Source organism: Epinephelus moara, chromosome 3 (assembly GCF_006386435.1).
Source record: "Epinephelus moara isolate mb chromosome 3, YSFRI_EMoa_1.0, whole genome shotgun sequence".
Classification (NCBI taxonomy): Eukaryota; Metazoa; Chordata; class Actinopteri; order Perciformes; family Serranidae; genus Epinephelus; species Epinephelus moara.
Window position 1 is genome coordinate 30,696,365 of NC_065508.1, and position 19,121 is coordinate 30,715,485.

The 19,121-nt window shown below is 42.5% G+C and overlaps 2 protein-coding genes across 2 annotated transcripts; both read left to right on the forward strand.

Moving 5' to 3' along the window:
- Nucleotides 1-152: 152 nt before the first annotated feature.
- On the forward strand, nt 153-6,518 carry smg8 (SMG8 nonsense mediated mRNA decay factor). Its single transcript, XM_050041447.1, has 5 exons — nt 153-1,471; nt 2,634-3,531; nt 3,771-3,916; nt 4,031-4,915; nt 5,957-6,518. Exons 1-5 carry the CDS (start codon nt 848-850, stop codon nt 6,167-6,169), a joined length of 2,766 nt encoding a protein of 921 aa, XP_049897404.1. The 5' UTR covers nt 153-847; the 3' UTR covers nt 6,170-6,518.
- A 4,765-nt stretch (nt 6,519-11,283) lies between these two features.
- On the forward strand, nt 11,284-16,105 carry kcnj15 (potassium inwardly rectifying channel subfamily J member 15). The gene is made up of 2 exons (XM_050041471.1): nt 11,284-11,582; nt 14,324-16,105. Exon 2 carries the CDS (start codon nt 14,382-14,384, stop codon nt 15,402-15,404), a length of 1,023 nt encoding a protein of 340 aa, XP_049897428.1. The 5' UTR covers nt 11,284-11,582; nt 14,324-14,381; the 3' UTR covers nt 15,405-16,105.
- Nucleotides 16,106-19,121: the final 3,016 nt, after the last annotated feature.

The window sequence follows — 19,121 nt, forward strand, 5'->3', positions numbered from 1 at the left end:
ATTTTCTTTTTTAAATAATTGTCATTATAGAGAAGAGAGAGTCACTCAATCACCTTCCATCGGTCCTCCCACGTACTTTCACCGCACAAATGAAATGGTTTATTTTTATTTTCATTTTATTCATTCATTTAGGTCGGGAAAAAATACCGAGGTCATGACCTCAATGGTAGTTACGGCCTTGACCCTGGACAATCATTCTCACCTCCTGCACGACAAGCTGTGGCTGATGGGCAGCTCATTCAGCCAGTGGATCATCCCACCCAGGTGCAGGACTGAACAATTCAGACGCTCCTTTGTGCCTGCCGCCATCAGACTGTACTACAGCGGTTTGGCTGAAGCTACATCCATCTCTGAATTGACTCATTTTGCATCTGGTCAATATGACACTTTATTTTATTCAACACTTTGTCTGCCATTTTTAGTCACTTTATTCATCTTTATGTAGCAATTTTATCTTATTTTATCTTTTTATTTTTTTATTTCTCTTTCATCTTTATTCTATTTGATGTTTTTTTTTTGTCTTGTGCTGCTGCGACATTTGAATTTCCCCTCTGGGGGATCAATAAAGTATATCTTATCTTATCTTAAAACACTCCACTACAGGTAAAAGTCCTGCATTCAAAAACCTAAATGAATCCTGAAATTAAGTATTTCTACAGTTTGCTGTTGTTACATTTATGTAGTTAATTATTTATTCACTGAAGTGGCCTAAATATATTTTTTTCTATCAATTGATGAACTAGGAAAACACGTGGAACGATAAAGTAACTGTTGCATCTACTCGGGCATTTTGGTTGATGAACCCGGAAGTGTGTGCGTCATTGTTTTCATTCCCCCGCTGTCCAAGATGAAGGAAGCAAACATGGCTCTCCCTGTGAGCATGGAGGCTTTGCTTCAGGCGGACCTCCAGGAGGACGCTGCATACCGGGACGACGGCCTGTGTGTGGTCGGTATCTTCGGTAAGAGCAACATGCAGCCGGGCCCGCTGAAGGAGTCCATCATCAACAGTCTGGCGGACAAACACATCTTCTCTCTGTTCGGCGGACCGGAGGACGGCGGCACCGCGGACAGCCACATCCAGGCTTTCTACAACCAGGAGAGCCGGGTGCTGTACCTGCTGCTGTCCTCCGTCTGCGACAGCCGGCAGCTGCTGCGGGCCTGCGAGTCTCTGAGCGCCGGTACCGGACACTCCGACGCCCACGAAGTGTGGAAGGGCCTGGACAGACAGCACTGCCTCCACCTGCTCTACATGTTCTCCGTGTGTCACGTCCTCCTGCTCGTCCACCCCAACCAGACCTTCGATGTGACCTACGACCGGCTGTTCAGAGCTTTGGACGCGCTGCGGCAGAAGGTGCTGCCCCTGATCCGGGCCGCCATCAAAGACAGTCCGGTGTCCAAAGAGTGGAAGGTGAACTGTCGGCCCTGTCCGCCCCGGCTGCTCTTCGTCTTCCAGATGAACGGCTGCCTGAAGGTCCGAGTAGACTTCATAAAGTCCTCTTTACAAGCAGGTGTATGGGGGTCGAGTTGTCTCAGTGTCATCTGTGTGAACACATAAACATTCTGTGTGTTAATGTGTAATCTGTAAATATAAAACACCTTCCACAAATACAGAAGAAAAGGGAATAAAAATGTTTTACAAATATAGCCTAAGTTGGATCCACAAAAACAAAAAATATTCCTGAATACATTTACTTCATTTACAAATTAACAAAAAGCACCTTTACGACTCCAGTTTTTAGTGAAAACTAAATGGAGGTTCCAGTTTTTATTTGTGGATCTCATTTTTGTGCATATTGTAAACATATTGAAAAAACCTGCGCCAGAGGTCGCGACCCCCAACAGGATGAGCAATTACAGAAATGAATGAATAGAATAAGATAAAATAAAATTTTATGCTTCAGTTTTGCATTTTAAACACACAAAGTCTTTTAATTGATTTATTTATTTTTGGGAATTTGTGTATGTGCAGATGTATTTTATGTTAGAAAAATATTTTTTGTGAGTTTACAAATCTTTTTTTTTTTTTTTATTTGTTGAAGGTGTTTTATATTTACAGATTACACATTTACACACATGTTGTGGATCTCCTCACACAAGTAATATTGGCACAACTCTGTCTCCAAAATGCTCCAAAATTTAAATTTCCAATGGGAATACAGACCAAACATGAATAACATGAATAAGTGGATCAAAAAATTATCAGCAGATTAATCGACAATAAAAATAATTGTTTGTTACAGCCCTGTGGGGTCGTTGGATGGATTCTGCTTGTTGTGTGACATTGTAGTGAAAATTGAAAATATATATAACGATGAAGGATAAAAGAGAGACCAAGCTGACAGGTGAGACTTTGTGAGGCCCTGAACATAATTTGGCGCTTCCATCTTTTCTTGTGACATTTTAGGGAATACGTTTTTTGCTTTCTTGCTGAGAGTTGAGTGAGAAGGTCGAAGATGAGGAGACTAATAGGGCAGATAGGAGAGTCCTCATATCTGTCTGCAGGAAAGTGAACAAGAACACCTCCCAAAATAATTTAAGATATCACTTAAACTGCATTAAAGTCTCGTGAGCTTTAAAAAGTAAGAGTTTTTATATGAGTGTAACTGACACCTCATTTGTTTGTTGTTCCAAAGATCTCTGCAAATGGCTCCGAGTCTGGAGGAAACCCTGACAAACCCAAAAAGCACTCCCCCAGGCGGAGGCTGCAGCACGCTCTGGAAGACCAGATTTATCGAATCTTCCGTAAGAGCAGAGTCCTGACCAACCAGAGCAGCAACTGCTTGTTCACCGTTCCCGCCAACCAAGCATTTGTGTACGTGATACCAGCAGTGGACGATGACCCTGTGGGGGCCTTGCTCGGTCAGCTGCGGTCCAACTGCATCTTGTGTGAGCAGGACTCCACCGTGGTGGTGTCAGGACCGAGGCGTTATCAACAGATGCGGCGCTCAGCTCGGCAGTCTGGCGGAGACTCAACCGGTGTGTCGATGGGTGGTCAGCTGGTGGACTGCAGCTTGAAAGAGTTTCTCTGGCAGCACGTCGAGCTGGTGCTGACCAAGAAAGGCTTTGATGACAGCGTTGGCCGCAACCCACAGCCTTCACACTTTGAGCTGCCGACCTACTCCAAATGGGTCCAGGTTGCCTCCAGACTCCACCAAGTCCTAATTAGCAACACAGAAGAAGAAACAGCCGAGCTGGCCACCAAAGTGCAAGGTCAGCTGAAGGTTTTGGAGGGTTTTCTCGATGCTGACACAAAGTTCTCTGAGAACAGGTGCCAGAAAGCTTTGCCACTGGCTCACAGTGCTTACCAGTCCAACCTTCCCCATAACTACACCACCACGGTGCACAAAAACCAGCTGGCACAGGCTCTGCGGGTGTACAGCCAGCACGCCAGAGGCGTGGCTTTCCAGCGCTACGCTCTGCAGCTTCATGAGGACTGCTACAAGTTCTGGAGCAATGGCCACCAGCTGTGTGAGGAGCGAAGCCTGACTGACCAACACTGTGTTCACAAGTTCCACCTGCTGCCTCAGCCAGGTCAGCACCTTAAAGCTTCTTTTTCCTTTGCTGCAGGGCATCAAGGCTAATTAGGTGGTGGTGAATCTGTGGGAGACAAAAGCGTGATGAAGTGTTGTGAAGTTCTAGCAGCTAAACAATCATAAGTTCTGAATGTGTTCATTAACATGTATGTTTTTGTGTTGGTCTATATTTGTGTTAATGCAAAAGGAGTCAGGATATAGAACATTAACACAGACACATGACATTAATGTCTGCAGGAGAGAAGCCCGACATGGACCGCAACCCACCCATCCTAAACCACAACAGCAGGGGGCGCTCCACCAGCTCCTGTAACTGTGGCAGGAAACAGGCTCCTCGTGAGGATCCGTTTGACATCCAGGCTGCCAACTATGACTTCTACCAGGTCAGTGTCACACAGCAGAGGAGCTTCTTTTCACTGAGACACATATTTATCGTCACATTTTCACAGATATTAGCTTTGACTCACGTGTTCGATGACACTGTTCTCCCTGAATAGATGCTGGAGGAGAAATGCTGTGGGAAGCTGGAGAGGATTGAGTTTCCAGTGTTCCAGCCCAGCACTCCTGACCCCGCTCCAGCCTGCAACCAAGCTCAGCGACTCCCAAGTGACGCCTCAGGGTCTGTTGACGCAGAGAGGCTGAAGGAGCCGAGCACTGCTCAGAGCCACACACCTGGAGACACCAGCCTCAGCCTGGCTCTCAGTCTGGGCCAGTCCACGGACAGCCTGGGGCCCTACGGGGACGGAGACGGCACCGAAACCCAGGTTCAGCAAAAGAGGCCGAGCCTTGTTGACCGGCAGCCCTCCACTGTGGAGTACCTCCCAGGTATGATGCACTCTGGCTGCCCCAAGGGCCTGCTACCTAAGTTCTCCAGCTGGTCACTGGTCAAACTGGGCCCAGCCAAGTCATACAACTGCCACACTGGTCTGGAGCAGCCAGGCTTCCTCCCGGGCTCCTCCTTCCTCTTGCCGTGGGACTTGGTGATTCGCTCCCGATCGGAGGAGGACACAGGACTGACGGAGCCCTTGGATGGAGGCACCTCCTCGTGGCCAGCTCCCAACAAGACCCTGGTGGGAAAGCGAGGGAGTACCGGAGGGCTCGGGCGGAGTCGCAGGAGGGACGATATGGCTCGGATCTTCGTGGGGTTTGAGTATGAAGACAGCAGAGGAAGACGCTTCATCAGCTGTGGGCCGGATAAGATAGTGAAGGTGCTGGGACCTGGGGGCGCCAAAGATCCTGCCACCAGGGTGCTAAACACAGACATGCCCCTTTACATCCCATCCCCATCACAAGGACGCGGCCTGAAGCCTCACTTCGCCCAGCTGGCTCGCCTTTTTGTTGTGGTGCCTGACGCCCCGCTGGAGGTGACCCTCAACCCACAGGTAAATCACTTCAATGACTCCCTTGTAAAGGAAGCTGCTGCAGAACAATACTGTACGTAACCTTTAACCAAACGACCAGACAATAATGAGCATGTGACACTAAACTTCATATCAACCAAATGATGTAGTCCTAGAGCGAGAAGGCAGCCAGTGGAGACCCTGCAGTAAACTGCTCATATGTCTCAGGCAGCATCATATCTGATATCTATTGCAGAGGTTTGGCAAATGGATGAAATATATTTCTATATATTTCTGTATCATGATGTTGTTGAATATTACTTCTGGCCTAAATGATTCACATATCAGATTCACAGAGTTTCAATAGGCTTCAATAGGTTTTCTTTTCTAGTCGGCTATTGGAAAAAAACCCACAACGTCAATTCTGTATTGCAGTGAACTGATGCGTTTCCATCGGTAAACCGAGCACACCACTTACAGCGTGACAAACAAATCTTTAGTGCCACAGCGGTCAAAAACCCTTTGCCCTTCTGACACCACACCTGACAGCAACAGTGACCTTCTGACCTACATTCTTGAGCCCAAGACACCAGCACAGAGACACCCAGTGTACACATGGTGAATAATAATTAATGTCTGCTCAGTTAAAGAAAGTATTTTCCTCCCACAATATTTTTAGATTCAGTTTGAATTAAACTTTCCGATCATATTCTTTATCTCCGATGATGAACGTCCGTAAGTCCGCCAAAGAAATAATAGAAAAAGATGCTTCTTATAACTCCAGAAATTCACTGAGAATCATGACGTGTTTAAGGTTTGTTAAGTATCACAATAATCCAGTGATAGTTGTCTTTACGTCCATGTGTACATTAATAACAGTAAATATAACCTGAATGAACGGGGCTCAAGGTGTAGCCCACAGCTGACTTGCTGTCTCCATGGCAACTATATACTTCCTGGTTTGGGCAGTGTCAGACTTTGAAAACCCCGGCTGATCGTTCATATGTCTGGTTGCAAAATATTAATTCAACATTAAGTTTTATTGAGATGTGAGAATGTTTTTTTTTACCACTGTGTTTTCAGGTGCAGCCCGGCCCTCCTCCCTGTCCAGTTTTCCATCCAGAACAGACGGACTTACTGTTGCCGCCTGATGGTCTTTGGGTTCTGCGGTTCCCTTATTCCTACTCAACAGACCGCGGCCCCTGTTACCCCCCCAAAGAAAACCAACCGCTCAACAACTACAAGGTGCTGCGAGGCATCCTGAAGGCCACTACTGCTAACCCTCCACCACAGTGAACTTCAACTCTTTACAGTGAGAGGGACTTCTTACTTATTTACACCTCCTGATACTGAGAACATTTCTGTCAGTCAGCCAGTGACCCTTGGACCTTTTTGCACTTTATCAGGTCAACATCTGTTGAAAACTACTGGCTGGATTTCCTTTAAATGTGCTGTGGATCCCCACATGTTGTATCCCACTGATTCTGACGATCTCATGACCTTTTTTTTTTTTGTTAGAGCATAATTAAAAAACATAGCTCAACATTTTCATGCTCCCAGAGAAAGGACACATTCTGTAGTGTCATCTAGACTTTAAACTTTACATTTTTTGTTCTAACAACAATAAAATCATCTGTGTGGCATTCTAGCACTTTTTGGGTATTGTCGTGTGACATGCACATTGGGTTGGATGGTTGAACAGCTTTGGAAACCTTACATTTTGTAACTTTAAGCATCTTACATCGTGGTCTTGGAAAACTCAGTTCACCCTGTTCACACTCAAACACCAAGCCAGAGCTATAAGATTTACACACTCTGGAAAAGCTCCATGTTGGCGGGGAGAAAAACAGCACTTCGTCTGGACGAAGGGCTGAAACAGAGAGGAAAGAGATGCGTTTACAGATTTAACCAGCTTGATGTGGACGTTCTGTAGCACAGTGATACTCAAGTTAACATTTTCGGTGTAGTACCTTTGGAACCAACAGTAACCCTTTCAGATATGGTACCTAGACCCTCGGTCTGTTTAGTTTTTTCCACCACAGACAGTCCTCTTAAATGTGGGCGGGGTTGTTGTCACTCACTGCTCCATCCAGCACTCGCTGTATTTCCTCACCAGCGGTGACACAGATGGAAGTCTGCACCTGGTTTATCATCCACAGAACGAGGCTGCACGCCGACATTTTCAGAACAAAATAGAACAGGCTGCAGTGAGAGTCTCTCTCCATGGGATATTTAAAAATAGCAGCTTTGTGCATTTAGTCCTTCTCAGGCAAGCTAAGTGGTTTAGTGTTGTCATAGCTCGACGCTCTGTGAGGCTTTTTTTTCTCCGAGTGAGGATTATATATATATGCTGTTCACAAAACACGACCGAAATTAATATATATAAACGCTTGAAGTTCCACTCATCACTAAAAGTGTCTGTCATATAAAAACTAAAGTCATGGTCAAAGTTGTCACAGGGAAATTTAAGGTGTACTGATGGATTCACATCATCACCTCATGCATTGAGTAACATAACAAGTGAACGTTCCACCTTAAAAGTTGTCGGCAGTCGGCCCAGTGAATGAAGTTATTTTTGCTCAGACTCCAGCTGCTGTGAGAAGCAGCAAAACATCCTTTCATTTTATAGTTACAGTTTACTAATAAAACTCTCCACAGTATGAACAGTGGTTACATGAGCCTCAAAACCAGCCACAACTCAGCCCTGAGCAGAGTGACCGTCCTCTACTGACCAATCAGACTGCAGTGTTCACAGCTCCACCTTTTAGTGCCAGATCTGTGTTCTAGGTACCCCAACAGAGTGGGGACCAAACATGGGGACAGTAAGGAACGGTTCTGCTGGTACCATCCACAACTTTTCACTGTGGAAACAGAAAAAATGTACCGAACCGAACCGTACCATACTGCTTGGTGGAAATGGGGCTTTAGAGCCTACGGGCCAAATCTGGCCCCCAATAGGGTGCCAGGTGGCCCCGCAGCTATTTTCTAATTCTCAATGAAAATAAATTGATTCACACTAAGTATTCCTTTATACTTTGAATGTAAGTAAGGTGCCAAAGTGCATAAAGAGCATCAAAACAGAGCTTGGTGATTAAAAAAAGTTCAAAAAGAAGATACCCTGGACTCCCCAGACAAAAGTACAGGCTTAAGGCCCTGACTCACCAAACTGACGTTTGGCTGTTGGTCAATGTCTGGCCGTCAGTGAGGGTCTGTAGCACTACTTTTTACTGTGTGCCCTGCACCATTGGCACTATTTGGCCCTTGTCTGGGTTTTTTTCCAGCTGATTCGGCACGTTGAATCAGTGTTGGATACGGCAGCACCCGTCAGTGAATGAAATCACTCTGATTGTCAGTTCAGCTCAGTGCACAAGAAGATAAATAGAAGTGAGGAAAGTAAACAAAGAGCTAAAGTCAAGAAGCAGTGACATCGAGACAAACTTCTACCTAAGGTCAGATTATTTTTCTTTATCCATTGAGCTCGTTAGCAGTCTAACCATTGCAGTCGGCACCAGTCGGCTCTTGATGGCTTTACAACATGTTGAATCAGCATTGGAGACAATGTTGTTGGAACCTGTTGGTAAGAGAGGTCCAGGGCTGACACAAATGCTTCTGGGCTTTGATTGTTGTCATGGTAATCAATGTCAAAATCAGTATTCGAATGCTTTGTTTAATACAATATGCATCACCCCAAAAATTCCATAAAGAAAGAGAGTTATCCAACATTATTCATTAGGCATCAACATTATTATTATTTTTTTGTACTTATTCTCAGACAAGGACGTCAAACCTGAAGTGACTCCAGCTCACTTTCCTCGACTCTCAGTCACCAGTAGCCCAGCATCACTTAAACTGGGACAGTTTGACCACACAACACAGGCTTTGTTTTTCTGTAAATAAAATTAATATGAATTATTCTGTCAGATATTATTATTATCATGTAGATGCAAATACTTAAGTGAACAAAAATCCTGTTAGTTTTACTTTGAGAAGCATTACTTATGTTTTCCTATCTGTTACTTTGGCGTTTGAGCCGTATGTGTTTTACATTTTGTCCACTAGATGGTGCTGGACTCCATCTTGTTTAAACCACCCCATTATTCAACCAGTCACTTAAATCACCTTTCTTCATCATTCTCATGCTCGGTTAGAACTTCAGCAGGTCGTCTTCATCGTGTCTACATGACTGAATGCATTGAGTTGCTGACATGTGATTGGCTGATTAGCTATTTGCGTTAAGGAGCAGTTGAACCTTACAAAGTGGCCAGTGAGTGTACGTTGCCACTGTTATCCTACTCTATGATCTTTCTGTATTAGACGACATCAAGATTCAGAGTGTATTTTGTTGTATGAATAAGGAACCAGTAAAATACTCACAGGTTTGTGATGGTACTTAGTGACAGTGAAAGAAAATAAGTCTATGGGAAACAATGGAGGGGTGGCACGGTGGTGTGGTGGTTAGCACTGTCGCCTCACAGCAAGAGGGTTCCTGGTTCGATCCCGGGTGTGGAGTTTGCAGTCCAAAGACATGCAGATTGGGGACTAGGTTAATTGATAACTCTAAATTGTCCGTAGGTGTGAATGTGAGCGTGAATGGTTGTCTGTCTCTATGTGTCAGCCCTGCGATAGTCTGGCTGTCCAGGGTGTACCCTGCCTCTTGCCCAATGTCAGCTGGGATAGGCTCCAGCCCCCCCCGCGACCCTCAAGAGGATGAAGCGCTTAGAAGATAGATGGATGGAAACAATGGAGGTGCAACTGGGCAACTCAGTGTTTGATGATCCAGGCGCTTCGGTTGGTTCGGCAGGATGACGCATAAACTAATTGTCTTGACTGTTGTGTTAAAACAAAATAAAAATCCCCAAATAAACAGGCCTTTACAAAGACAAAGTTAAAATCAATGAGATATTAAATGATTTCACAAACAAACACATGGCTGTTAAAGACTGTGACCCCGTGGCATCCTCCATGCTCCGCACACTTCAGCACACCTGCCTTCAATAAAAGGCTCCTGAGATGCCAGGTCAGGTGGTGCGTTAAAGTGACTCAAACAATATTAGAAAACTGGAAGGGCTCACTAGAAGTGACTCTAACACCCAGACTCCAGTTTATTCCCCACTGCTGCACCCTGTAGTATTTACACAACTGTTTTATGTCTCCTTTTTTTATGCCAGTTTGTTCCTGCGTTGTTCCCCACGGTCTTGTTTTCTTCCACTGCTCCTACATTTAAATGTTTTATTGGTGCATGATACACACAATGAAATCACACTGTGCGATCGTTGTACTGCTGAAAACAGAGAGATCAATGTGTACCAACAAGGAAATCAATTAGTGATCTTGTACCTTGGTAACACACACTCACACACACACACACACACACACACACACACACACACACACACACTCTCACTCACACTCACACACACACAGAGTCTTCAGGAATGTGGGTAATAACAATAAGGTTAATAACAAAGCTCAGACGTGCGATTCAAGGTCATAAAGTTTAACAATCTCTGGTTAAGATTTAAAGAAACATTCAGTGTTTACTGTACTGCAGTGTTTCAAGCACCCTGAACACTGCAGAATATATTTGGTAGGAAAAAAGAAACCTGTATATTATACTCAAAGTGCTGCGTCATCAGTCTCTGAGTTACTGAACAACAACCTAATTAAAACACGCAAAAGCTACATCTCAGATGTTTAACATCAGTCACTAAATTGCGGCAAACCGATTTTTTTGTCATCATGAGCCAAACCAAAAAATCAAAATACACGTCCAATATATTTTTTCCAAATATGGTTTCTGTCATTTTAGGTAGTTCTAATCACACTGATGTTTGTTCAAGTGTTTGTTTTTCTGGTAAGTGTGGTTTTAATTAGTTATTTGATGCTATAAAAAGGAAGATTTCAGTCATGATTGACAGCTGTGTGGGCCAATAGGTGCGCTCGCTATCAGTGGTAGCTGCTTACAATTGATCCGACAGGTGTATGGGAGGCAACTTGATAGTGGCTGAGATTGGTAGTCCGCAGACTCTGGCTCCAAATGACATCACCAGCGCAAGATGGCAACGCCTGTATCTGGAACATTGTGGCTTCACTTTTGTACAGTAGGAGGAAGTGGAGATGTGTTGTCCATTATTTACAGTCTATGTTTAAATAAGTAAGAGTGACAAGAGTGAAGGTGAAGAGTCGGTTACAGTTCCATTTTTCAATTTATCTTGTCCTGGTTTTCATTACAGCGTCAGCCAGTTTTAATTGGTGTGTTTATTTTTGTTTACTGACACTAACACTGTGTCAGCAGCTCACACTGCCCTTCAGAGAGTGCCCTTCTGTGAATCTGTGTGTGTGTGTGTGTGTGTGTGTGTGTGTGTGTGTGTGTGTGTGTGTGTGTAAAGCAACAACAACCACAAAAGGATCACAACAAACTTCCAGTGTTGTGGATTGCTGCTCCCACCTGTGGACAGGTGCAGAGGGAGGCGGGGAATAAAAGCCAACCCACATGCAGATCAGAGTTTACAGCTCGCCTTTTGTCTCTCATCTCTGCTCGATCCTGAATACGACTGTGCCAAAGTTCAGCGCTCACAACTTGGGACAATAGACGGAAAGAAGACACTGAACTAGATGTTCTCCTGCAGCTTCATTTTACAGACTGTCTGTGACACACCTGAGACAGGTGAAGGCAAACACCTGAGACTGTTCAACAAGGCAGCGGGATGTGAGTATAATACACACTGTCAGATTTATCAAGGAATCAATGATCATTGATAGTTAAAGTGTTCTCGGCTCCTGCAATGGTTTACTACAAGGTTAACTTTCAACTTCTTGTCACAGTGAGACGTGACGGTGATTTGTAACAACAGTTTGTCATGCAGTGTGTTTAATATATATATATATTATATTATATACTATATTATTATATTTAATGTTGTAAAAGATTTCATTCATGAAATGTGTGGCTTATATTTTTATGGACTTTATTTGTTTCTGTGTGAAATCCTCTGCTGAACTTTTGTCCCCTACAAAGGACAAATCTGGATCAACTTAAAGGAACAGACCAAAGTTTTTTCATCATTTTGGCCACACAACAGTAATAAAGTACAGTTTTAAGGTGCTGGTATTTTACTGAAGTGTTTCCATTTTGTGAGAGTTTAAAATACATTTAAGGTATTTGACTTTAGTATTTCTCACTGACAAATATGAGTTTCAAAGCTTTATTAGCTTTCATTAACTATACGATGCATTCTTTTTAGTAAGACTCACCCATGATCAATTAGTTGGATGAGGCTCTAGTTTATTAACATCACTCTATAACACTATTAAATGACCCAGTTCTCACAATCTTTATATTCGACCAGTGTTTGAGGAAATATTCAGATCCTTTACTCAACTAAAAGTACTAATACAGCACTTAAAATACTCTTACAAGTAAAAGTCCTGCACTGAAAATGTTAAGTGAAAAGTTTAATCAGGGAAATCTACTTTAAGTATTAGAGATTATTGTTATTCAGACATGAATGTAAAAACAGGATTTTACTGTTGTAGTTGGTTGAGGTGGAGCTCATTTTTTTTTAACTATTAATGGATGATTACTTTTCAATACTCTACAAGACTGATTTATTGTTTGGTTGTAAAAATAGTGAGAAACTGTATCACCCAGAGCTCAACATGACAATTTCACAGTGTTTGTTTTATCGGAATAACACTTCTGACCTCAACATTATTACAAATAGATGAAAATAATTGAAAAGGAAACATGAAATATTATTTTGGCCCCTCATGCATGAAAATTAAACAATTGTCAGTAGTGCCAATAATGTTCTGTCAATAAACCTTTCAATTAATCAATGACTCTTTTCAGCTCCACTTCTATAAACTCTTGGCATTTATTAATCTGTAACAAAGCATCATATTTTATAAGCTCTTTTGTTTTTCCCCTGTTAAAGTTTTTTTGGGTGGAGTACATTATTTCCCTCTGATATGTCATGGGGTAGCAGCATGAAATTGAAATACTTAAGTACAAGTACCTTCAAATTGTACTTAACGTGGAAACTTTTCCCCTGAGAATTTCAAAGTGGTATTACTGTTTGCGTCGCTGTTGCAAAGACAACCTCATCATTTGTGGTTTCCTCGGAGCTAAGCAACTAGGACAGTTTCCATAGTTACTTTGGTCCTTTTCCTTTCCCCTAAGCATCTTTGTTACTTACGACAAAATAGGGGAGGAAGGGGGGAAGAAGAGATGGACAGACGGGCGAATGTAGGAATGGGAGGAAAGGAAAACTGGATTGTGTTCTTTAAATCCTTTAAATTGTGAATTTAGTGTAATGTACGCTCCATTTTTAAGGTGGTGTACATGTTACGAAGAAATAAACTTCATAATTCTCAAAATTCTTAAAATTCAGCTTTTTTATTAACAGCATTTACTTGTACCTTTACTTATAGTATTTAAGTACATTTAATATCATTAAATTCATTTTGATAATTATGTACAGAAAATATCAGATACTTTTTAAGACTCTGACTCATGTAATATTCTAAAAGGTGACTTAAACTTCTACCAGAGTCATTTTCTGGTGTGAAATCTGTACTTTCACGAAGTATGGCTTTCAGGTACTTCATCCACCTCAAGCACCAGGCGAGCAGTTTTGTTGTTCCAGTGTCCACCATTTCCACAACTGGATATAGCAAGTCCAAAAACTTCTATTAATACTCTTTGGTTGCTGGGGATAGCTACTGATAGCTACTGGGGACAAATTAGTGTTTCTTAGGATAGCGAAGGAATGACCCACCCTACTTGTTCTCTGGTTGGCTAGTACTCGTTGCCTTTGCTGGTTGGGTTGGTTAGGTTCAGGCAAGAGGAGTGAGATTGGTGACACATGAAAATAGATCCATCTGTTTAAAACATTGTAAATGCCACTGCCCTCATACTTCCAGGCATTGTTTTGTTGGCATAGATACAACCAACAGATGTCACTGGAGGGTGGAGTCAAAAGATTCACACAACAACAAATGAGGTGATGGTGGAGGAGGTTGTAATAATGTACTTTTAAAAGGAGGCAGTGTTGTAGATGGCGGTGGTCTGGAGGGAATTCTTTTCCCTATATTATGGAGTCGTTCCATCACGCCATTATTTGAAGTTCTCTGTCGTCTCCTACAGCCATATCTCACTTGAACTATGCCACACAGCCTCCACCATCCCTGGTGGTACTGCTCCATTTCATCTGTATCCGTAAGCTTTCAGAAAACATGCACAAATATGGATGAAATAAACGCAGAGTTCGGACAGACGACTGTGTCTGTCATCATATCTAATGTTGAGCATAAATGAGCTCTTACAGGGAACCAGTATAACCAAGAACAAAGCTTGTTTATGTCCCCTTTAAGTTCATCTTTTAAATAAATGTACTTTGTGACATTCCATCACTGTTCTAATCACATATGTTTTTGGTCTTTTGTCAGTCCTTCCGTTGGCGATGCCATACTGAGACCTCAGAAGTTATTATCAGTTTTAACCAACATGGCGACAAGGAAGTCCGACGTCCAGCGAAGGATTGTGTCCAAGGACGGCCACAACAATGTGCGGATCGACAACGTGGAGGGCATGGTGAAGCTGTACCTGCATGACATCTGGACCACCGTGGTGGATATGAAGTGGCGCTACAAACTCACCCTGTTCGCCTCCACCTTTGTCATGACATGGTTCATCTTCGGGGTCCTTTTCTACTTCATCGGCATGGGCAACGGAGACTTTGAGGCTGATCTGGCCAACAACCACACATCCTGTGTGATGAACGTGGAGACCCTCACCGGTGCCTTCCTCTTCTCCCTGGAGTCGCAGACCACCATTGGTTACGGTTTTCGTTACATCTCGGAGGAATGCCCTCTGGCTATCTTCACTCTGGTGGCTCAGCTCGTCATCACTGGCCTGGCTGAGATTTTTGTCACCGGCGCCTTTCTGGCCAAACTGGCTCGCCCCAAGAAACGAGCAGAGACCATCAAGTTCAGCCAGTCGGCGGTGATCTGCCGGCGCCAGGGCAAGCTGTGTCTGATGGTGAGAGTGGCAAACATGAGGAAGAGCCTTCTGATCCAGTGCCAGCTGACAGGAAAGCTCCTCCACTCCAACGTAACGGAGGAAGGCGAGAAGACGCAAATCCACCAGAGCCCTGTGAACTTCAACATAGACTCCAGTGGAGAGTGTCCCTTCCTCATCCTCCCACTCACCTTCTATCACGTCCTGGACGAGCACAGCCCGCTAGCAGGACTCAACGCTGTAAACCTGCACAGTCGTGATTTTGAGCTGCTGGTGACCCTCAACGCCACCATGGAGTCAACGGCCGCCACGTGCCAGAGCCGCACCTCCTACATCCCTCAGGAGATCCTCTGGGGTTACGAGTTCAAGCCGGTGCTGTTCAGCACCACGGGCGGCCGCTACGTGGCAGATTTCAACTTTTTTGACAAGGTGCAAATGAGCAACGATGCAGCCTTCATCAGTAACAACACAGAGAAGCTCAAACTGGAGGAGGACTATAAGAAAGAGTAGAGGTTACGTACATTATCATCGCTACTGTTTAATGTAACAATGATATGGTAGAAGCAGAATAGAGATTTACGGCACATTTTCACCTACTTCCAAGGTGCAGTCTGAAGAGCAGCACTTGTAACTGAATTATTAGACCAAAGCATTTTGGCTTGTGGCCTTCACCAGATCATCATACTACATGTACATACAGCATTTGAATAGGGGAGGTGCGGGGCAGAGACTTCGATTGAACCGAACCAAACAGGGCAGGTGTGAAATCAGTCGTAGTCTTGAGATGAATATTTCACATTTTAGTCAATTTAATCCTTCATAATTTTAGTTGACGAAAAATTAAAAAATGTTTTAGTCAACTTTTGGTGTTTTTTAACTAATCCAGTGAGGCTAATTTTTGTATCAGATTTTAGAATTAAAGTGACAGGTTGAATAAAAATTTCATTTAGACCATTTTTTTCTGATGGAAGTTTTTTCACTTCTGACAGAACTGTATGCTCACACGTTCCCTCTGTGACCGGTCCGTGTGCTAAGCTAAGCTAACGCATTTTGTCTGACTCTGGCAGTGAATGAGCATTTTTCCCCCCAAATATCAAGACTGTTCCTTTCAATATACAGATGTTTCTGTCACAACATCAGCATCAGCATCTTGTGTGAGTGCATGCATCGTTACTGAATGTGTTTGCTTTATTAAAAGAGCTCTGACTGTACGTGACGTGACTCCTGTGAACGACTGTAAACGCTGTTTGTTATGTTACCAGGATGGACAAATACGTAGACTGTGATGGTATAATAATACAACAAGTAGAGTCATAAAGAAGATGATATGATGTCGACTTTAGAGCCTTTTTTTTGGTAAATAAAGTTTTCTTTATTGAGTAAAACAGAAAATCTCCCAGTGCCTGAGGTGGAGTCTAAGTAAGAATATTTACCCTTCAGTACACTTCACGTCATCACACTTTAGTACAAAAAAAAGCCAAAAAAAAAAACAGGAAACCCATTGCCTTTAAAAAGGTGAGTAAATATAACTCTTAGAGCTGTCAAAATAATGTGTTAATTGTGATTAATTAATCACAGAAAAAAGTCCTTGTTAAAAACACAACACTGATTAATGGCCTTCCTTGGTGCCCTTTGACCCGGTGTGTCACTGAACGCCACAGTCGTATGATGGAGGCAGACGTGGCGGCGCTGCTCGGCCCCTTGAATGGGGCACAGTTCTCTGCAGTTTCTGCAGTAAGGAATTTTCGTACCATCAGAGAACTCAAAATGGACTGCAGACCAGTCTGGGTGGTCGAAGTTGGGGGGATAATTGTGTCAAAAAATCCAGCTGCTTTACTATGACACGTCTGCCAAAAATTCATTTGAATTGAAATTTTAAAATACTTTCACAGCAAAAATTGATGTGTGCAGTTACTTTCGATTAGTTAATCGCAGAGCATGTAATTAATTAAATTATTTTTTTAATCACTTGACAGCCCCAATATCTATTAAACTTATACTTAATATCAAACTGTTAAGTTAACTTAAAATTCAGTTGTATTTACTTATTTTTTGAAGTTGTTGCAATTTAAAAATGACAAGTGAAATTAGTGTTAGCAACATCAGTAAACCAAGGTACTCTTTTTCTCTGTAGCTCACTACATTCAGCTTTAGTTACTTTGCAGATTCAGATTATTAATACAAAATATAGATAACTAATAAATTATGATATATTATTACAGGTTCAGCCCCCAGCTGTGGAGAGAGTAATTAAAACTAGCCGTAACACTTTACTTGAAGGTATCTACATAAGGGTGACATGACACTGTCATAACTATGACATGACACTGTCATGAACATTATGTACATGTCATAAACGTCTATAACTGCTGTCATTAAGTGTCATTCATTTTTTGTAATGACAAGTTGACATTGTTTGGGTTGTCTTGATTATGACAACTTGACATTAACATAAAGACATCTTCAGTTAATGTCATCCTGGTTAATATCAAGTTGTCATTATAAGGACATCCCAAAAAAAATTAATGTCAGCTTGTCATGACAAAGACAACTTCTGGTAATGTCACTTTAATTAATGTCAAGTTGTCATTATCAAGACAACCCAAACAATGTCAAGTTGTCATTACAAAAACCGAATGACATTTAATGACAGCAGTCATAAACGTTTATGATATGTACATAATGTTCATGACAGGTTCATGACAGGGTCGTGTCACTCTTATGTAGATACCTTCAAGTGAAGTGTTAACAAACTAGCTTCACCATCACCAGCTGTAACGGTGAAGTGATGAACACATTAATGCATCAATAATATATATCATTCTTACATGTATAGTAGTATTTTTACGCTGTGGTATTACTACTGTTACTGAAGTAAAAGACCTCAATACTTTCATTTCATACTGGGTCAGACTCCAGTCACCAGTGACCCAGTAAAGGAATAACTGGTCATAGAGAATGGATTTAAAGATGAATGGAGCCGTTTGAAGGACAGAACAGGTTCAGCCAGCAGCTCCACGGTCTCAGGTTGTCTTAAGTGTCTGTTGTGGCAACACTGTTGGTGACTGTGTCTGGTGAAAACAGGCTTTGAAGCCAAAACACAACTGATGGTTACCTGTTAGAGACTGAGAGATCACGTTTGGATCAACAGAACTTTATTTAAAAACCACTCAGCAGGGAAATATATCTGAATGTTGCAGTCCTGATGTGACAACATGATATATACTCCAAATAGATAAATGGAGATCATCATCATCGAGTTATAAATTTTACTGTTTAAATATGAAAACACTTTTACCTCACCACTGACTTCAACAAACTGACAAACTGCTGACTTTACAACAGGCCTGCCATCAGGTGGGTCGAAGGGTACAGATGAGCGCGGCCCAGGGCCAAGCAGATCAAATAAATAAACCTGCTGTATCGGGCTCAGTTTTAAAGCTACAGTTAAGACACAGGTATCATGTTAAACTAAAGGACCTAAGGTTTCCATTGGTACCAGCCATGTTATGCTGTCTTGTCAGAAAGGGGACAAGTAACGCTGTAAAGTTACGCTAAATTTGACAAGGGAAAAAGGAATATTGCTATTTTTCAGAATGGTGTATTTACTGTAGATATGTGTCTGCATACTGTGGTCCTTAAGTGGTCTTTACATTTTTTAAACTGGGTTCAGCTGGAAAACAGAGAGTTGAAAATCATACACTCTGCACACAATTTGACCAATGTTTGATTAAAGTAGCCTCAAGACTGAATGAATAAATGAAGAAAAATAATTATTTGCTCACTCCTGATTTGATCTCATGATTTAACACCTTGCAGTACTTTCCTAAATCAGTGTTTGATTTTAATTTTAATTGGAGGGCTTTTCAAAATAGAACACCAAGGTTTTGACAATAGATGCACAGAACATGTGGAAATATGATAATATGATAAACTGTATTATGTTTGCAGGAAGTATAAACATGTATAGGGATCCCACAGGGGCCCACTGTTGAAATGTTGGCCCCCTGCCTGTATCTCCTGATGGCTGGCCTGTTTTACATGTAAGGAGGAACATTTTGACATTTAATGAAAAAGAAATTGAGCCGTGAATTCTTAAATCTCAAAAAGTCACCGCTGCACAGTGTTTCTTTTTCTTTCTACAGTTTGTCAAAGAGCATTCTCGGAACCCATCGGCTGTATTCAGCGCCTGACTTCCGGCAGACGGTGATACAGCCTCTGGGGGCA

Coding starts and splice junctions, on each gene's coding strand:
- kcnj15 (XM_050041471.1), top strand. CDS start 14,382: ATGGCGACAAGGAAGTCCGACGTCCAGCGAAGGATTGTGTCCAAGGAC.
- smg8 (XM_050041447.1), top strand. CDS start 848: ATGAAGGAAGCAAACATGGCTCTCCCTGTGAGCATGGAGGCTTTGCTT. Junction 1,472..2,633: donor AGATGAACGGCTGCCTGAAG/GTCCGAGTAGAC, acceptor GTTGTTCCAAAG/ATCTCTGCAAATGGCTCCGA. Junction 4,916..5,956: donor AGGTGACCCTCAACCCACAG/GTAAATCACTTC, acceptor CTGTGTTTTCAG/GTGCAGCCCGGCCCTCCTCC.